Source organism: Bos grunniens, chromosome 10 (assembly GCF_055505025.1).
Source record: "Bos grunniens cultivar Pamir isolate PY7600 chromosome 10, Bosgru_T2T1.0, whole genome shotgun sequence".
NCBI classification, from domain to species: domain Eukaryota; kingdom Metazoa; phylum Chordata; class Mammalia; order Artiodactyla; family Bovidae; genus Bos; species Bos grunniens.
This window is the reverse complement of record NC_141174.1, coordinates 57701583-57722462: the sequence shown is the minus strand read 5'-3', so window position 1 is coordinate 57722462 and position 20880 is coordinate 57701583. Positions and strand designations below refer to the sequence as shown.

The window sequence follows — 20880 nt, the reverse complement described above, 5'->3', positions numbered from 1 at the left end:
GATTTGAGCGTTATTTAAGAGCTAAAATTCTTCTGTGTCTTGTTTAGGTCACTGGGTAGATGGTTAATACAGTATTCATTGAAGAAAGAACCCAAGAGAAGAAAGTAGGTTTGACATTTTCTTGGGGAGGAGAGGGATGGTGGGAGAAGTGGGAACCAAGAGAAGATGAGCTTAATTTGGACTATTGAAATTGAGGTGTCTGAATTTTCTATGGTGAGATAGAAAAATATACCCCTGAGTATATACATCTCAAACACAGGAGAAGGGTGTTAGCTGGAAATACAAATTAAGATTCATCAGCATGTAAATGAACATGTAGGAGTGCTTTGAACAATAACTGCAGTACTTTGAAACAGTGTCTTTTGTATAATGGACACTTATTAAATATTTTTTGAATGAATATGTGACTAAATGCCGTCCGTGGGAGTGGTTTTGAGTGAGAAAAGAGGTAGGCTTGTCCCAGTATTGGGAGGAAATGAAACAATTAGGGATAGGCTGAGTAAGAAGGAGCAGTGAGAGATAGGAGGAAAACCTGGGAGAACCCAAAGGAGGAAAAACAGCGTGAACCCAAAGGGGAAATAATATTTTAAGAAAGACCAAAAGGCTGTCAGGGTCAGGAGAATAAGATTATGAAAACGTAATTCTTGGATTTTTCCCCAAGGATGTGATTTACCTGGGTGAGGAGAAGGAGGTCAATGGTTTGGAGGGATGGGATTAAAAACCTTATTGCAGTGAGTTCAGGAATGAGGAAACAGAAACATCTAGTGAGGACAGGTCTTCAGTTTGGTTGTGAAGGGCCTGTGGGGAGAGACAGAATGGCTGCCAGACAGGAAATAGTGATCAAGGGATGGGTGTTAGAGCTTGTGTTTTTAATGGTAAGGTTGTGAACATGTTTAATGCTCATTATAGGAAGTCAGCAGAGAAGGATAAAGTTAAGAGGAGAGAGCAATAACACAGTAAAGTTTGTAGAAGTGATTTGACTTGGGCAGGAGGGCCACCTCTCCTGTATGAGACAGGAAGAAGGTTTGGTGTTAGAAAATCAAGGGAATTTTCATCATAGGACTTTTTGTTTCTGTGAAATAGCAAGATATAAGTTTAAATAACTAAAGTAGTACGTGCTTATTTAAAATTATCTAGCATGCAGAGATGTAAAATAGAAATTTAAAATTTCATTCTTTGCTCTTTAATTGTGTTCCTCAGAGATTAACTGGTTTCAGTTTCTAATGTATCCTATCAGATTTCTTTCTAAATACACACAAACTGTATTCACATGAAAGATTACAAAAGGATTTTAACTTTTTTTTAAAAAGTGGGGTCATACTATACATATGATTGTGCAACAGACCTTTTTTCCCCCTATCATACTGTATTTGGTTTTCTTTCCAAACCGAGCACATAATAAATCTACCTTTTTTTCTTTTCAGTAGCTTATACTATTCCATATATGGAGATACTGTTTTTTTTAACCATTCTAATCATGGGAATTTAAGTTGACTCTAGTTTCTTGATATTAAAAATAATACTCAGTGGATGTCCTTAACAGTATAGTATAGTCAAATCATATTCAGGGTTTTAATGTATTCAATTACATCTGTATAAATCCCTGGTTTATTAGTTTATTCAGTGGGTTATAATGCGTTACAGTGATTTTTTTTTTTAAAGATTTCTTTCTTTCTTTTTGGCTGTGTTGGGTCTTTGCTGCTGCGTGCGGGCTTTTCTCTAGGTGTGGCGAGTGCGGGCTACTCTTCGTTGTGGTGCCCGGCTTCTCGTTGTGGTGGCTTCTCTTGTTGCTGAGCGCAGACCTAGGGTGCACGGGTTTCAGTTGTTGCAGTGCATGTGCTCGGTAGTTGTGGCCCGAGGGCTCTAGAGCGCTGGCTCAGTGGTTGTAGCAAATGGGCTTAGCTGCCTTGCGGCTTGTGGGATCATCCCAGAGTAGGAATTGAACCCACGGCACATGGACTTACTTTCTCCTCAGCATGTGAAATCTTAGTTCCCTGACCAGGGATTGAATCCATGTCCCTTGCACTGCAAAGCAGATTCTTAACCACTAGCCCATCAGGGAAGTCCTGATACGGATATTGACTTCTCCGGTGATCCAGCGGTTAAGACTCTGCACTCCCAATGCAGGGGGCCAGGGTTTGATCCTTGGTCAGGGAACTAGATCCCACATGCAGCAACTACCTGATGCAGCCAAATAAATAAATTGGGGGCTTCCCAGGTGGCTCAGATGGTTAAAGAATCTGCCTGCAATGCAGGAGACCCAGGTTCAATCCTTGGGTCAGGAACATCCCCTGGAGAAGGGAATGACAACCCACTCCAGTATACTTGTCTGGAAAATCCCATGGACAGAGGCACTTGGTGGGCTACAGTCCATGGGGTCACAGAGAGTCAGACGTGACTGAGTGACTAACAGTTTTTTCACTTTCCCCTGCATTGGCAGGAAGATTCTTAACCACTGGACCATTAGGGAGGCCTGAGTGTGATTTATTTTGGTGTTTATGTTTGGCCACTGTGAATCCCTGTGTGTCCCTTGTGTCCTTTTGACACGTCCCCATCATTCATTGATCACTTCCTTACCTCAATTTTCTAGGCTCGTCTTGTACTCTACTGCCTTAGCTCTGGAATGAGCCATTTCTGAGGAGCTCTGGATCCTTGAGAATGGTTTTAAAACCAAAATCTGGGTGCCAAATGTTCTCATGCTATTGAGTGTTGTTCCTCTCAGGCCCTGGTAGTGGATAGAGCTCATAATTATTTTATTGCTGTGTTTGTTTGTCAAGTATATGTATGTATGGGGCTTTCCTGGTGACTCAGTGGTAAAGAATCTGCCTGTAATGCAGTCAACCTGGGTTTGATCTCTCGGTCAGGAAGATCCCCTGGAGAAGGAAATGGCAACCCATTCCAGTATTCTTGCCTGGGAAATCCCATGGACAGAGGAGCCTGGTGAGCTACAGTCCATGGGTCGCAAATGAGTCAGACAGAACTTAGCGACTAAACAATAACATACATATATACGTATATATAATATCATGAGTTTACATTGATACTTCCAATGCCAGTTCAATACTACCCAGTTCATTCTAGTTTTTTCCCTTTCCATTTTTGTAATTCTTTACTCATACAGTGAAAAACCTGTCATTGTTCAATATGTTTACTTATTTGATCAATCTGCCTGTGTGTGACTGATCTCCCATAGCCACCTCCACTCAACTTCTCACTTCACTTGGATTCTGCCACTCCATGCCAGACTGCCTCTTCCACATAGATGAAGATGGCTTCACCTTGCCTGTGCTCCAGCGTGCCATGCTGGGTGAGGACCTAGGACTTCCATGCTGGGCTCCTCACCACTTTCAGGGTCTTACACTCTGTACGGGGTCCCTTGTTCCTTTCCCACTCCGTGGACCTGCTCATTTTACATTTTGAGTTACGTGTAAGGAAATACACAGATCTTGAGTGAACTCTTAGATTGAGTTTTGATAAGTGTAACTGTGGATATTCAATGGCCAAGAAAGTTTCTTAGTGTCCCCTTGCATTTAATTTCTACTTTGCCTTCAAAGAGGAGAGAATTGTTATTGAACTTTATATTTTGAGTAACACGTGTGTCTCAATGTAGCTTTAAAATGTGTCTTCCAAGTTAAAAAAAATTTTTTTTAATTGTGGTGGGAAAAACACATAACACAAATGTATGCTCTTAACTATTTTTAAGTGTATAGTTCAGTAGTGTTAACTATATTCACATTGCTGTGGAACACATCCTCTCTTTTTCATCTTGCAGAACTGAAGCTCTGTATCCATCAAACAACAACTCTCGTTTAGCCCTTCACTACTTTCTGTTTCTGTAATTTTGACAACTCTAGATATCTCTATATGGTGGAATCATGCCATATTTGTCCTCGTATATTTTGTGTGTGTGTGTGTGTGTGTGTGTGTGTATTTAAAAGAGTGATTTGGCTATTCTCAGTCATTTTCTTTTCCATAAACACTTTTTAATCAACTTGTTAATATGTATAAACATTCCATAGTGATTTTTATATGGATTGCATTAAATCTGTCAGTTTGGGGAAAATTAACATCACAACTATCGATATATTGAGCCTTCCAATCTGTAAACACAGTGTTTATTCAGATCCTTATTTCTGTAGTATTTTATAATGTTGAATATAAATTGTGTACATTGTATAAAATATGTTCATAAGTACTTTGAGTTTTCTTGATGCTATTTTAGATGGAATTATTATTATTTTAAAGACTATATTTTTATAGATTTTTAGGCACAATTTTAGGTTTACATAAAAATTGAACAGAAAATACAGAGAATTTCTGTATACTCCCTCACAATACCCCCTTCCCATTTTTCCTATTTAGTAAGTATTTTTCCCTTGCATTAGTGTTATACATACAACTTTTATACCTGATTAGTCAATATGGATTTATTTTTATTAACTAAAATCAATAGTGCGTTAGGGTCCAGTCCTGTGTTGTGTGTTACATGGGTTTTGACAACCACATAATGACATGTGTCTATCATTACAATGTCATACAAATACAAATATTGCACTGAAAATCCCCTGTGGTTCAGCTGTTCATCCTTCCACGCCACTAATCCTTGACAACTACTGATATATTTTTTTACAATCTCAATAGTTTTTCCTTTTTCAGAATGTCATATAGTTGGAATATATGTATTCTTTTCAGATTGGCTTCCTTCACTTAGCAGTATGCATTTAAGTTTCCTCTATGTCCTTTCGTGGCTTGATACCTCATTTCTTTTTATCACTGAATAATATTCCATTGCATAGTTATACCACAGTCTACTTATCCACTCACCCCAGAATTCACTGCAGAGACAGAAGACAGAAATACCTGTTTGCCAAGTTTCTAATTCACCACACATCTAGGGACAGACCACAGTGTTCCATAGAGACTTGAGAGGCTGGCAGGTATCACTTTTCCACATTCTCCTCTGGTCTGCTCTGTGTCACTGTTGTCTCTCTGTTATGAGTTGTACACTCATCTTTTGTCCTGGATCTTGTGGCTGCATTTTAGGGGATGCACCCCTGTTTCGTTTGCATTCATGGGTCCCACAGGACTGTAACAAAGAAACAGTTCTTACCTAACTATCTGCTAACTAGCTCTGAGGGAGCTGACTAAAAAGCCCAGTCCCCAGTGTCTCCCTGAAAGATCTAGCTACATACTTTAAAAGCTGCTGTGGATGGTCCAGCTTCTAGTCAGCCTGCATCTAGGTGCTGACTGAGATCCCCTCTTTGGGACACTGGCAGATCTCGGCACAACCTCAACCAAGAAGACTGAAATTATATTAAGCATCTTTTCTGACCGCAGTGGTGTGAAATTAGAAGTCAATTGCAAGAAGCCAATTGGATAATTCAGAAATATCTTGAGATTAAACAACATGCTACTAAACAAGGAGAAATCAAAAGAGAAATCAGCATATGTTAATATTAAAAGGTCTAGCCAGAGCAATTAGGCAAGAAAAACAAATAAAAGGCTGCTGCTGCTTTTTTCTCTTTTTCTGGCTGTGCTGCACAACTTATAGGATCTCAGTTCCCTGATCAGGGATTGAACCTGGGCCACAGCAGTGAAAGCCCAGATCCTAACCACTAGACTGCCAGGGAAATCTCAAAGGCTTCCCAATTGGAAAGGAAGAAGTAAAACTGTCACTGTTTGCAAGTGACACAGTACTACATGTAGAAAACCTTAAAGATGCCACCAGAAGACTGTCAGAACTAATTGACAAATTCAGTAAAGTTGCAGGATACATACAAAATTAGTATACAAAAGTCTATTGGGTTTCAATGTTGAACTATCTGAGGAATTTTTAAAATCCCATCTGTGAGTACATCAAATAGGAAAAGGAGTACGTCAAGGTTGTATATTGTCACCTTGCTTATTTAACTTATATGCAGAGTACATCATGAGAAATGCTGGGCTGAATGAAGCACAGCTGGAATCAAGATTCCTGGGAGAAATATTAATAACCTCAGATATGTAGAGGATACCATGTATGGATATGAGAGTTGGACTATGAAGAAAGCTGAGCACCAAAGAATTGATGCTTTTGAATGTGGTGGTGGAGAAGACTCTTGAGAGTCCCTTGGACTGCAAGGAGATCCAACCAGTCCATCCTAAAGGAAATAAGTCCTGAATGTTCATTGGAAGGACCGATGTTGAAGCTGAAACTCCAGTACTTTGGCCACCTGATGTGAAGAGCTGACTCATTGGAAAAGACCCTGATGATGGGAAAGATTGAGGGCAGGAGGAGAAGGGGATGACAGGATGAGATGGTCGGATGGCATCCCCAACTCAATGGATATGAGTTTGGGTAGGCTCCAGGAGTTGGTGATGCACAGGGAGGCTTGGCAGGCTGCAGTTCATGGGGTCGCAAAGAGTCAGACATGACTGAGCGACTGAACTGATACTGATGAATACATGAAAATAATAAATACTACCTAGGAATTAATTTAATCAGTGAAGTGAAAGATCTGTACATCGAAAGCTATAAGACATTGAAAGAAATTGAGACACATACAAATAAATGGAAAGATATTTTGTACTCATGAATTGGAAGAATTAATATTGTTAAATTGTTCATACTATGTGATTCCATGCAATCCTTATCAAAATTCCAATGATATTTTTCATAGAAAGAAAAAAGTCAATCCCAAAGTTTGTACGGAACACAAAAGACGCCAAAGAGCTAAAGCAATCTTGAGAAGGAACAATAAAACTGGAGGTATCACATTTCCTGACTTCAAATTATAATACAGAATTTATAGTGATCAAAACGGTATGGTGGTATTTGTATAAAATCAGACACATAGCTCAAAGACACAGGATAGAGATCCCAGAGGTAAACCTATGTATATATGGCCAATTAATTTCCAACAAGGGAGCCAAGAATATATGATGGAAACAGGATAGTCTTTTCAATAAGTGGTAGTGGGAAAACTGGAGCCCTGTCTTAAACCATACACAAAAGCTCAAAATGGATTATAGGCTTGAGGGACTTCCCTAGCAGTCCAGTGGTTAAGAGTCCACATTTCCAGTGCAGGGGACACAGGTCGGGTCCCTGGTAGGGGAGATAAGATCCACATGCCATGCAGCACGGCCAAAAGATTTTAAAAAATAGATTACAGATTTGATAAGATCTGAAACCATAAAACTCCTAAAATAAAACATAGTGCATAAGCACCTTAACATTTTTCTTAGCAGTGATTCTTTTTAGATTTGACACCTAAAGCAAATGCCACAAAAGCGAAAATAAACAAGCCGGATTATATCAAACTAAACAGCTTTTGCACAACAAAGAGATCCATCAATAAAATGAAGAGTCGGCACTTCCCTGGTGGTCCAGTGGTTTACTATCTACCTTCCAATGCTGGGGATGCAGGTTTGTTTTTTCATCAGGGAACTAAGATCCCACATGCCATGGGGCACCTAAGCCCGCTTGTTTCAAATACTGAACCCACATGCCACAACTACAGAGCCTGCCTGCTCTGGATCCCTCATGCCACAACTAAGACTCAACACAGCCAAAAATAAACAAACATTTTTTAGAAAATGAAGAGTCAACCTATAGAATGGGAGAAAATATTTGCAAATCAAGTATCTGATAAGGGATTAATATCTAAAATACATTTTTTAAAAGCTCATACAACTCAGGGAAGAAAATCCAATTTTAAAATGGGCAGAGGAACTGAATAGACATTTTTTTCAAAGGAAACATACAGATGGCCAGCATCATGTTGAAAAGGAGCTCAACATCACTAATCATTAGGAAGTGAAAGTGAAGTCACTCAGTTGTGTCCGACTCTTTGCGATCCCATTTACTGTAGTCTACCAGGCTTCTCTGTCCATGGGATTTTCCAGGCAAGAGTACTGGAGTGGGTTGCCATTTCCTTCTCCAGGGGATATTCCTGACCCAGGGATCAAACCTGGGTCTCCTGCATTGCAGGCAGACGCTTTACCCTCTGCGCCACTAGGGAAGCCCACTGAGATAATCATTAGGAAAAGGCAAGTCAAACCCACAATATGATATCACTTCATACCCATTATGGCTGTCTTCAGAAATATGAGAGATGTGTTGGCAAGACTGTAGAGAAAAGTGAACCTTTATGTGCTGTTGATGGTAATGTAAATGAGCGTAGCCACTGTGGTAAGCAGTATGAAGGTTCCACTGTTGGGTATAGGGCTTCTCTGGTAGCTCAGCTGGTAAAGATAAGGGAACGGCTACCCACTCCAGTATTCTGGCCTGGAGAATTCCATGGACTGTATAGTCCATGGGCTTGCAAAGAGTCCGACACGACTGAGCGACTTTCACTTTCTGTTTTGTATATATCCAATGGAAGGAAAATCGTTATCTTGAAGAGATACCTGCACCCCCATGTTCTTTGCAGCATTATTTACAATAGCCAAGACATAGAAACAACTTATGTGCTTGTCAACAGATTAATGAATAACCACCTGCCTAACATACATACAGGGGCTTCCCAGATAGCTTGGTGGTAAAGAATCCACCTGCAGTGCAGGAGACGTCAGGAAGATCCCCTGGAGAAGGAAGTGGCAGTCCATTCCAGTATTCTTGCCTGGGAAATCTCATGGACAGAGGAGCCCTGTGGGCCACAGTCCATGGGGTCACAAAGGAGTCGGACATGACTTAGTGACTAAACAACAACAATAACACAGAGAGAGAGGAATATTATTCAGCCATAAAAATGAAATCTGTCATTTGCAACAGTATGGCATTATGCTCAATGAAATAAGTCAAACAGCTAAATACAAATACTGTGTGATCTTATCTGTGGAATCATAGAAAAGGAGAACAGACTGGTGTAGCCAGAGATGAGGGTAGGGGAAGGGGATTGCAAAATGCTGAAGGTTAGAAGATACAAGCTTTCAGTTACAAGATAAATAATTTCTGGGGTGGGTACAGCATGGGATCTGTGGTTAACAATACTGTGTTGTATATATCAAAGTTGCTAAGAGAATAGATTTTTTAAATTCTCATTATAAGGAAAAAGTTGAATCTGTCTGGTGATGGATGCTAACTTCTTCTGATAATCATTTTGTAATACATTCCTGTGTCTGATCATGTTGTATAACTAATACTAATATTGTAAACTAATACTAATATGACTAATGTGTGTCAGTTGTATAGCAATAAAATTGGAAAACATAATTATCAGGTGGGACTAGATTGATCAGTAAGGGTTGGAATAGTAAGAATGGGAGAAGTTAATTATTGGAATTTGTGGAAAAAAGAAAAATTAATACCAGAACCAAGACACTTCTTTGAAAAAGATCTTCAGTGTTCTTCTTACTTGCTGCAAGTAATAAATTCTTCCTTCTCCCAGAAAAAAAAAAAAAAATGAGAATCTGTAAACTTTGTTCTTCCCTTCAGTAATAGCACTCCCATAATGTATTTTGGTTAAATAAAAAGATTTTGATCATTCATTAGGTTAATTAAAGTGAGATTCTTATTGGTGTCCCTTAAGAAAAAAGTTAGAATGAGTATAAGCGTTTTGTTTTTACTTAAATTGTAGTATACTTTTTTAAATTGTCATATTATTTTTGATAGTTTTTTTTAAGCACACATGCAAGCACATTCACGTGTGCAGATATCATTTTTACTGAATGTTTACTGAATACTTTGGGTGTGAGATATATATATGGATAGATACATAATCGTTCAGTCATGTCCGACTCTTTGCGACCCCATGGACTGCAGCCTGCCAAGCTCCTCTGTCCTTGGGGATTCTCTAGGCAAAAGTACTGGAGTAGGTTGCCATGCCCTCCTCTAGGGGATCTTCCCAACCCAGACCAAGCCCAGGTCTCCCACATTGCAGGCAGATTCTTTACCATCTGAGCTACCAGGGAAACCCATATTGCCTTTGAAATTTATCCTGTGTTCTAAACATCGTATTATGCTTTGATCTCATTCTTTGAGGAGCTTACAGTGGGAATTTCAGATTTGTTGCAGGCACTTTTTGTTGGCAACTTTCTACACAAGGGGAATTTTGCTGGGGGCTCTGCAAAGAATTTTCATCTTTACCAAAAAAAGAGATGCATGATGAGAAAATCTTGCTATTGCTCTTTCATTTCTGTTTTGGACACTGATATGGGAAGTGATACCTGATGCTGAAATTTGTAACCAGGAGGCTACAAGCATTAGGACCAAAGCCAGCTTGTATTAATGAAGAAACAGTAGAAGAGAGAGTATGGTCACTTTGGAGATTCTTTAAACATACCCTTACCATATTATCCAGCTACACTCATAAACAATTTCATCTGTAAGTTATATCAGGAGAGAGAGATTTAGAAGCTTAACAAAGTCCTGTCATGACTATCAACAAAGAATGTGTGAGTTTTGACTTTAAAATTTAAATATGTTCCTCATTTTTGATAATGCCAGTATATGAGAATCTAAAATAACAAGCTCTAAATCAGGGGAAAAAGTGAACACAAATGAAAAATACAAAGAGTAATAGACAAGGTAGTACAGTTTTCCAAATCTTACAAATGAGACTATTATACCAGTGGTAACTGATGAAGCTTTAGAGGATTAGTTCAATGGTCAAAAGTGTCTGGACAGGCTAAAACACCCTTTACCTGTTCTCAGAAAAATGTATGATATAAGGGAAGAGTGTATATATAGCCTGACAGTTTTTCATATATAGACACATGACCACCTATTAAGATGGGACTGTTTAAATAAAACATCTTAAATTGTGTTTCTCTCTCTCTCTCTTTTTTTGGTCACATTGCAAGGATTGCGGGATCTTAGTTCCCCAACCAGGAATTGAACCCATGCCCTCGGCAGTGAAATCACCAAGCCTTAACAACTGGACCTCCAGGGAATTCCCCATTTCTCTTTCTTTACTCATCTTGTTTGAGGGACCTTGGGTAGACAACAGAAATAATTGAAGGCTATTAGATTAAGTTGTAATAAGAGAAAGTAATAAGAAATATAAATTCATTATGTTGTTCCGGTAGGAAGCCCAGTAATTGTTGACTTATTCTTACCACCTGCTTTTTTACCTCAACAGAATATATGTTATGAGAGTCATATCAATTCCTGAATTCTGGTAAATACATTTTAATGATTATTAACATTACAGAAGCATAAAGTCATTATGCAGTATTAATAATGGAAAGAAAAACAGAAAAGATGAAAATAAACAGTTTAATTACTATAATGAAGTAAATATTGTATTTTGGGATCATGTGCCCATTTGTAAATTCAGCTCACAGGTTTGTGCCCATTCCTGTACTAGGGAATTAATGGTCTCTGTAAGAAGCTTAGACCTACTTACTTTCTTGTATTACATGTAATAATAACCAAGCAGTTCTAATTCTCTTCTTCCTTGAAATTTTAGGGTAAGTCTTTAATGAAAGTGAAGTAAAAGCATGTATTTAGTCTGTGATTGCTGTGACACAATATTCTGTGACAACAGAATATTCTTTTATTAAGGAAAATCACCTAGATTTTCAAAAATTAGTGTTGAAATTACCTCATTGTAAACTTTGTCTTAGGCTTAGTCCTGAATTGAGAAACTGGAGAGTTCTGAAATGGATGCGTTTTAAGGTTTTTTGTTTCTCAAATTTATTTTCACTTGGAGGTTGTGCAAAAGATCTACCTCAGATACTTTGTCATTTATACTCAGTCCACAATGAAAACTAGACCAAAAATTGAGCTTTCCAGAGATTTAGTGTTGGACTACTTTGTAGCCTAGGGTTTTGGAAAGGCCTTTATAGAAGTGGTGCTTCTGGAGGTGTTAGTTGCTTTTGGGCTCCCAGGTGGGTCATTGGTAAAGAAACCATCTGCCTATGCAGGAGATGCAGGAGACATAGGTTGGATCCCTGGATTGAAATGATCCCTTGGAGGAGCAAATGGCAACCCAACTCTAGTATCTTGCTTGAAAAATTCCATGAACAGAGGAGCCTGCTGGGCTTCAGTCCATGAGGTCACAAAGAGTCAGACACAAGTGAGCAACTGAGCACGCTCATTCACATACTGTGTCAATCAGTAACTTGTTTTGGATTTTGTGATTGTTGTCAGTGCTTGATAAATGGTGGGGATGGAGGAGGGAGACAGTGGGTAGAGAGTAGGTTCATTTCTGATAGATTCTGTCCAAATTAAAAAGAAGACCTTTTAATCGCCCTCAGTTTATTTAATTTAGTGGAACCTCACCATAATTTTGTTAGCCAGTGATGAAAAAGCCAACAAGTAACTTTACTTTGAGTAATATGAACAACACCAGAAGAAAGCATTTTATGTTAAAGGGTCGGGTGTTCCCTTAATTGCCATGGTCTGTAGTGTACTGAGTGTGTTTTACCAGGTAAACTACTAGTCCAGATGGCTAAACTTTTGGAGGATATAAAACTAAAATCCATTTCAGGAAGCTATCCACTTTGCATAGTTTTGGATAGGATCCATTCTAGTTAATGGTAATGCTCTTAATTTGTTTTTTAAATACAACTTTTAACTGTATGCTTTTTTTATTTTTACCTAGGTTACACAATGTTCTCCTGTGCTTGAGATCTACAGACTACGTATCCTACAAGAACTGATCAATGGTTTTTCATCTCCTGGAAATAACATAAATATGGTGCCAAAAGAACTCTTTACCTTACTCTGACGACAGTTTATTCGGCCATACTTTTATATTGAAGAGACATATACAGATTCAATTACTTGTGCAGAGACTCTGTCGTGTAGGATCATGGACCATCCTAGTAGGGAAAAGGATGAAAGACAACGGACAACAAAACCCATGGCACAAAGGAGAGAACATTGTTCCCGACCATCCGGCTCGACATCCTCTGGGGTCCTTATGGTGGGACCCAACTTCAGGGTTGGCAAGAAGATAGGGTGTGGGAACTTCGGAGAGCTCAGATTAGGTAAGAACTTGGTTCTTATTATTGGTTTGGACTAACAGCAACAGCAGAAGCTGTAATAAGCTTTAATGTGTTTCAAGACACGCAGTTTATAATTTTATAAGATGTTCTTATAATGAGGAACTGTTGTTAAAAGAACTGAAGAATTCATGAAGGTGACTATAGTCATTGTCAGGTGTTATTGGTATCCAAGGTTCATCCCTCTGTGTGTGATAGGATTTAATATTTTCCACCAGTGGTGAGATTTTATGATGGAGGGAGATCTGCATGCAGGTAACAGTAAAATAAAGATTCGGATTTGGTTGGTTAGAGAGATAGAGCCCTGTGTTCTGTCTTTTTAGCAAACTCCCAGTTGATTGAGATGCTATTGGTCCTTGAGTCACATTTTGAGAAGGGTTATTAAGGCTTTATTTTAATTCAGACTCTGCCCCTAGTAAAGGAAGAGTAAATTCTTACTCAGTGATCCCATACTTACTCTGCAAGGAGATATATGAGTGTTTAGAGAGGTTTTCAACTGATACTGTGTTTACATTCCTTCCTGGAAGTTCCAGCATCAGGACTAAGCTAGAGCTCCAAGGAGAAACTTTGCAATTTTTCCAAGGAGAGAATTTTTTATTTTGAGTGTTAATTTATGTGTGAGATGATGAATAATGATAAAATCAACCAATTTGAAGATGTGAAATTGGGAAGAAGTTACATTGGTTATTTAGACACTTTTTATGACCTTCTCTAGGTGAATGCAGAAGAGAAAATGGAAGATTAATTTGTGACGTCATCAGCTTAGAGACTGTGACAGATCGTTTTTTAGGCTAAAATGTTTTATTTTTCATAGCTGTTGAGGCTGTATGTTATTACGAAGACCTATTGTAAGAGACTTTGCCCTCTGAGGGGACAGAGCATGGGAGCTTAAGATGATTTTTGTTGATTACCTCTGCTACTTCTGATGATTTTTCAAAAGAAGATTGAAAAAAATTTTCTCATCCCTCCGTACAGAGATTCAACTGCACTAGCCAGAGATCACTGGGTGCAGAATTGAATTTAGGGATGCTGAGAATGAATTTATTTTTACCACTAGAAGACTAGCAGCCTGGAATTTTAAGACCTGACTAGGATAATGAAAGCCTTTTTATATTTAGTGATGTGTTCATGTTCGGGTTAGCAAAGCCAGCAGATGCTACTGAGAATAGGAGTAAGATGTGTAATTTCACACTGCTTGAGTTCCTATCAACTGTTGAGTTGCTTTAGCAGCTAGGTTTGTGAATATTCATTTATATAATGGATTGACTTTGCTCTAGCAACACAGTAGTACTTGAATTAAATAGATTTTAACATAAACATCCACAGAATTACTGCTGAGAGTCATTTTATAATGTATATAAATTCATGCTTTCTCAAAACACCATAAATTGTTTAGTTTCTATAAGGATGAAGGAAAATTTTGGTCAGTGAAAACTGGAAATGTATTTTAGTTACTTGAGTCTGGATTTATATTGTATGTATGATCTTTATGTTTACACAAAAATGGAAAAATATATTCAAGTTGAAGGATAAATTTGTAGCCTATGTATATTCTCAGACTGGTAAAGTGTTGTGTTTTATTTCCTGTAATGAAGCTAGGGTAATTATGATGGGTCTCATTTTGACTTGGCTTGTAGTCAGTAGAAAGAACTCATCTTTCTTTTCAAGTGGTTTTATTCTTGTGTGCCGATGAGGTTTTCATTCGCCCTGGGACCATTACTGTTAGCGCATTGTATCTGAGAATACTTTTTATTGACATAAACAAGAAAAGGAACGTTCAGAATCATTTGATGTCTTCCTTACAATAGGGTGTGCTCTATACTCCATTCCATTGCCCTCTTTCTGTGATATTAGTAAGTAGAGGACTGTGCAGATAACAGAAGGTGTAAACTGGAAAATTCTAAACTCAAGAAGGTGCAAATAGGCCTCCACCCAGAACCATTACAGGGCTATGCTTTCTTCTCCAAATTCATTTCTTTCTCTAGCTACACTGTCCCTTCTGTCCCTCAAATAATCAGTTGTGTTCGTGGTTCAGAGCTTTTACACCTACAGTTCCTTATGTCTGCAGAATTCTTTCTTCAAAATTTTGCTTAGCTGATTGCTTCTCACTCCTCAGGCCTCAGCTTTCATGTTACTGTCTCAGAGAAACATGCTGTGACTTCTTTCCACCTCCATTTAAAATAGTATGTTTTTCCCCAGCCACATTCTATCCCATCAGACTGCTTCACTTTATTCATCACATTGATCACTGTCCTAAGTTGTTTTATTAATCTATGTTTACCTGTTAATTGTCTCTCCTTATACTTGAATATAAGCCCCTCGGAGGGCAGGGGATTCTGTCTGTATTATTTGCTGCTGTTATTTGTGGCATGGATGAAAGACAGCCAGCTGAATAGGAAGCAGAGGGGCAGGAGCAACAGGAGCATCTTTGGGTTCCTGGTAGGAGGGGGTCATGGTGAGTGGTGGCCTTAACGTTTAGATAGACTCTTGGATTCCAGACAGAGAACCCTCCCCAAACAGGTGATGATCGGTGTATTTTGGTTCTCTGTAAATCTGTTTCCACCATATCATCCATTTAACAAACACTTCTTGAATATTTACCATCTTGCTAGTCTTTGGAAAAGATACGGAGGATAACAAGGTGTCCCCACGAATCTCACAATCTGGAGGAAAAGATAAGTTAGGAGTATGGGATTAACATATACACACCACTATATATAAAATAATCAATAAGGATTTACTGTATAGAACAGTGAACTTTATTCAGTATCTTGAAATAACCTGTGAAAGAAAAGAATCTGAAAAAAGTGTATATATGTATGTATAACTGAATCACTTTGCTGTATACCTGAAACAAACATAATATTATAAATCAACTACAATTTAAAAAAAAGAATCTCACAGGCTAGTGGTAGAAAGAGAAAAACAAATCACAGCATAAAGTGATAAGTATTATAGTAGATTGTGTAATAACTGCACTGGCAGAGAAGGTTAATGAAGGTTTCCCAGAAGCGTGTTATTTGATTGAGAGTAGGATAGGACTTCACTGGTGAGCACAAGGAAGAAGGAGTCTCCACCAGCAGAGCGTGTAAACTCGACGTGCTGTGAAAGTGCTTAGCATAGTGTCAGAGCAGCAACAGTTACACATGCCTGGGCTGTGGGATGTGAAGTGAAAGAAAAGTAATAGATGAGGCTGTAAGATAGGTTGGGACCAGATTGTGAAGTGTTTGCGTGGTATTAAAGCATATGGACTTTATCCTGTAGGCAGTGGAGTAGAACCATCAAGGGCTTTATAAAACCAGACGTTATCTGGTTTGTGTTCTAGAAAGATAATTCCCAGTATAAAATTAGATCAGATAGTAAAGAGGTTGTGGATTTTTGCTCTCATCGTAGTACTTGTCACTTTGAGTTATGTTCCTTCATCTCTCTGCTTCAAGATATGCTTGATGGTAGTGATTTGCTTTATTGATATTCTCCTATGTATTCATATTCTTAATTCCTTTTATGTGTATGACATATAATGGGTACCTAAGTAGTCCAGGTCAGAGGTGGCTGGGCCTGCCTTAGCTCTGAAAATGGCACTGAGATGCAGAGGAAGGGGTGAATTAGGGAGAGATTTTAGAAGTAGACTATAGGCAGGATTTGTTTGCCAGTTATATTAGGGGAAGGGGTCAAAGATGGCTGAGTCTGCGAGGTTGGGAAGACCAAGTGAATGAAGAAACCTTTACCAGAGATGGGAAACACAGGACCAGAGTAGGCTGTGGGGAAGGCAAATAGTTAGACTTGGTGAATATATTGACGTTGAGGAGTGTGCAGCACATAGGCACAAATATGACTGAGACACAGAAAAGTTTAGGCTTCAGATAGGGATTAAGAAATCATCACTATGTAGGTGTTAATGAACATGCAATCATGAGTGGTGAGATGATGTGGAGCTTGTGTGAGTGGGAGAAATGGGGTGCATTTAAGGGATGCTAGAAGAGGGAGAACCTCAAGAACAGAGAAGTTGAAAAGTCAAGAGAAGAGTTTCTAGAGGGTTGGAGCGTTAAGCACAGCCTTGGGCCCTATGGTTAAACAGAAGAAGCTAATTATTATAGCCTTTGGTCTTTTACTTCTGTTTATATATTTCTGATGACTCCTTTTTTCCTTCCTTTTCTTTTTTTATGAATGTATGTATTTTGTAACCAGGAGAAAAAAAAAAAAGCAATAAAAAGCAAAGCAAAAAATGTGCCTTTAAAGGCATAGTTTAAAAAAGAAACCTTGCTGTTGCCCCAGATTTTTTTTTAATTCTCCTTAAAAGCATCTCCAAAGATAACCACTAATTGTGTTTAATTAATTTAATTTTCCAGAATTAAAAAATGTTTTTCAGGACATATTTTAGCAATGCAGTCAAACTGTGCTATAAATTTGTTTTTAATCACTTAATACAGCATGAACTTTTGTGTCAGCTTACAGATCATGCATTTTTAATGTCCGTAGTTAGTAATTTATTGGACTTCCCTGGTGGCTCAGATGGTAGAGAATTGCCTGCAATGCAGGAGACCCAGGTTCAATCCCTGGGTTGGGGAGATTCCCCTGGAGAAGGAAATGGCAACCCACTCCAGTATTCTTGCCTGGAGAATTCTGTTGGCAGAGGACCCTGACAGGTACAGTCCGTGGGATTGCAAAGAGCGGACATGACTGCCCGACTGACGCAGTCTACACAGTACAGTAGTTTATAAGCCGGTCTTAATATACAGATAAATTACTTCTATTTTTAAATTATAAATAATACTATACTAAACATCCTTATAGATGCTTGTAATAAATACATCTTTGTAGTCCAAACTTGGTTGATTATTTTCTTAGGATAAGTCCTGGAAATGTACTTTCTATGTCAGAAATACATACATATTTGTGATCTTGTTACATATTGTCAGTTTGCCCTCCAGAAGGATGATTTCCCTGATTTCCCTTAACTTTCTATGTGAGTGTGTATGTGTGAGTGAGTATGTGTATGTATTTGTTTCTCTACTTGAGAAACCTTGAACATTATTGAGAATCTTTTCATCTATGCTAGTTTGACAGGGGAAAATGGTATCTAGTTAAATCTGTATGTGTTCATGGGTGAAGGTAAACATTTACACATTTATTTATATCTCTTCTTTTAATCCTTTGTGGCCTTTGCGCATTTTTCAATGGAAAGATTGTTTCTGTGGAGTCTTACCTATGTATATTGCCTCAATAGAAAGGGGAATTTTGAAGATTTGAGAAAGGAAGATTGATGAAGGATGATTGTGTATAAAAGGTAGGAGGACATGAAGGAGTGGAAACAGATCTATAGGTTGTTTTTTTGTTCACTGTGAAACAATATGGGGAAATATTTTGTGGATATTTTTTTTTAAGTTTTGAGTCTTTTGCTGAATCAGGTCTGAAAAGAATCGTGTAAACATTTGTTAAAAATTACTGTATTCCTCTAGGACTTAGAAAATATATATCCCTGGTCTACAAATAACAGCCTTTTTTCCTTCTTAGTTGCAAAAATAAGTAGATAGGTGATTTCATATCCTAATAGGTATGTACCTGTGTTTATGGGAGACCCTTTAGACTAAACAGTCTGGCATATAAATGTTACTAATGATTTTTATACTGTCTTTGTGAAGTAGTATATTGTTAAAGAATGTTTTTTCTTACAAACAAGAAAATGGAGGCACAAAGAATTGACTTTTTTGTTCTCTTTCATCTTTTTCTGGTGAAATATGCAAAAGTACGTTAGAACAGAAGGATGTTTCTGTTTCTGACAGAGGTAAATTGTCCAAGGGTATCAGCTTTTCAGGTGACACACTCTTCCCTTCTAAAATAAGACACTTATTTCTGTGACTATAGAGTGTACATGACAACTTCTCTGCATATTGTTCTTTCCTTATCTGGATTACTTAACTATCACTAATGAACTTAAATTGAAATTTGTAACTTCAACTATTACCAGTCAGTTCTGTTTGTGGCAGTTGTGATCATACAGTTTACGGTTGCATATTATATAAAGCATTTGGTTTCATATTGCATCCCACAAAATCTTAATTTCCTACAAGAGAATGAGAAAGGAAAAGTAAGAGAGGAAAAAGTCTCTCTGTTACCGTTATATTGAGTTTTCAATAAGATTTTGTTTAAAAGGTATGGTTCTGTTGTGTTAAAATTTTTTTGAAAGCATTCATGTAAAAGAATATAGGCTTAAGCTAAAACAAGATTTTAAAATATTTCTTTTCTAGGTGAAAGTAAAATCATTGTAAAATCAAATGTTTAGTTTTATAGTCATAGTTTCTTAGGAAATCTTAGCATTTCGAACACATGAAACTCAACCTATATCAGCCCAGAATCAAGCCAGTCAGCAAAACAGAAAAACTGATACACAGTCGGCCCTCCATGTCTACAAGTCTCTCCTCCGTGGATTCCAGCAACCAGGGGTGGAAAATATTCTGGGGAAAAATGGTCCCGTGAAGTTCCAAAAAGCAAAATTTGAATTTGCCCTGTGCATGTGGAATTTTACATAGAATTTGCATTGTATTTACAACTATTTACATAGCATTAACATTGTACTATTGGAGAAGGCAGTGGCAACCCACTCCAGTGTTCTTGCCTGGAGAATCCCAGGGACGGGGGAGCCTGGTGGGCTGCCATCTCTGAGGTCTCACAGAGTCAGACACGATTGAAGCAACTTAGCAGCAGCAGCAGCAGCAACATTGTACTGGATGTAATAAGTAGTCTAGACATCTAGATCTAGTATACAGAGGACGTACCTAGGTGGTTATATGCAAATAATATATACCATTATAGATAAGGGCCTTGAGCATCACAGCTACAGATTTTAGTATCCATGAAGAACCAATTCCCCACAGGTAGTAAGGGGCGATTTTATTTGTGCTTTTACAACATTGTTTAAGTTTCCCTATAAATTTGCAAGTTTTTAGGGTCTGTGGGTACAACAAACTAAAAACAAGTTTTATTTATTTATTTATTTTAATTTTTGGCCACACTCTGCGGCATGTGGAATCCTAGTTCACCGATTAGGGATCGAACCAGCGCTCCTGGCGTTGGAAGGCAGAGTCTTAACCACTGGAACACTAGTCCCCAAAACAAGTTTTAGAGTCTTGTTATTTTCTTCTTCAAGTGGTTTAAAGAGAGAGTCCTGGAGTCAGATTGCCTCTCCAAGTTTCTTTTTTTTCCTCCATAAGAATAAGGTAACAATAATATCTACTTACAGATTTGTTGTGGAGATAAAATTTAGATAATGTATATAATCACCTAAGACAGTGATTGATGCATAATGAGCACTTGGTTTGTATATATAGTACAAAACATTGCTTAAATTTTTGTTTTATTTTTTCAACTTATATGAAGAAAAATTTCAAATTTTTACAAAAACTAAAAAGGATATGGTAGTGAATATACATAATAATACTTAGATTTAGCAGTTGTTAATATTTGTCCCATGTGCTTCATCTCTTTGGAAATATCTGTGTGTGTACATTTGTGTATGTGTTATAGTAAGTTGTAAGTCTGACAAAATATTTTTCTCCCCCTCAGAAAGAATTATTTAGGTTCCTACTTCATAAGTATGTAACTAATTGTATCATTTGTTTTCCACAATATAACAGGCTCTGGGTTCATCCACCTCACTAGAACTGACTCGAATTTATTGCTTTTTTTGGCTGAATAATATTCCGTTGTATATGTGTACCGTAGCTTCTCTATCAGTTCATCTGTCAGTGGACATCTAGGTTGCCTCCATATCCTGACTAATGTAAATATTGTTGCAATGAATATTGGAGTACATGTGTCTTTTGGAATAGTGATTTTCTCAGGGTATATGCCAGAAATGGGATTGCTGGGTCATATGGTAGTTTTACTTCTAGTTTTTTAAGAAATCTCCATACTCTTCTCCATAGTAGCTGTATCAGTTTACATGCCCAC

The 20880-nt window shown here is 37.9% G+C and overlaps 1 protein-coding gene across 24 annotated transcripts in view; it reads left to right on the top strand.

The window, feature by feature from the left end:
- The window catches only part of CSNK1G1 (casein kinase 1 gamma 1), a 155133-nt gene that overhangs the window by 34024 nt on the left and 100229 nt on the right, over nucleotides 1-20880 (top strand). For all 24 annotated transcript variants that reach the window (XR_015134733.1, XR_015134732.1, XR_015134734.1 and 21 more), the window contains one exon: nucleotides 12528-12915. Coding sequence is in view for 14 of the 24 variants with exons in the window: in XM_086321463.1 (XP_086177589.1) it covers nucleotides 12738-12915 (178 nt within the window). In the remaining 10 variants the exon portion in view is untranslated. The remainder of the gene's footprint in view (nucleotides 1-12527; nucleotides 12916-20880) is intronic.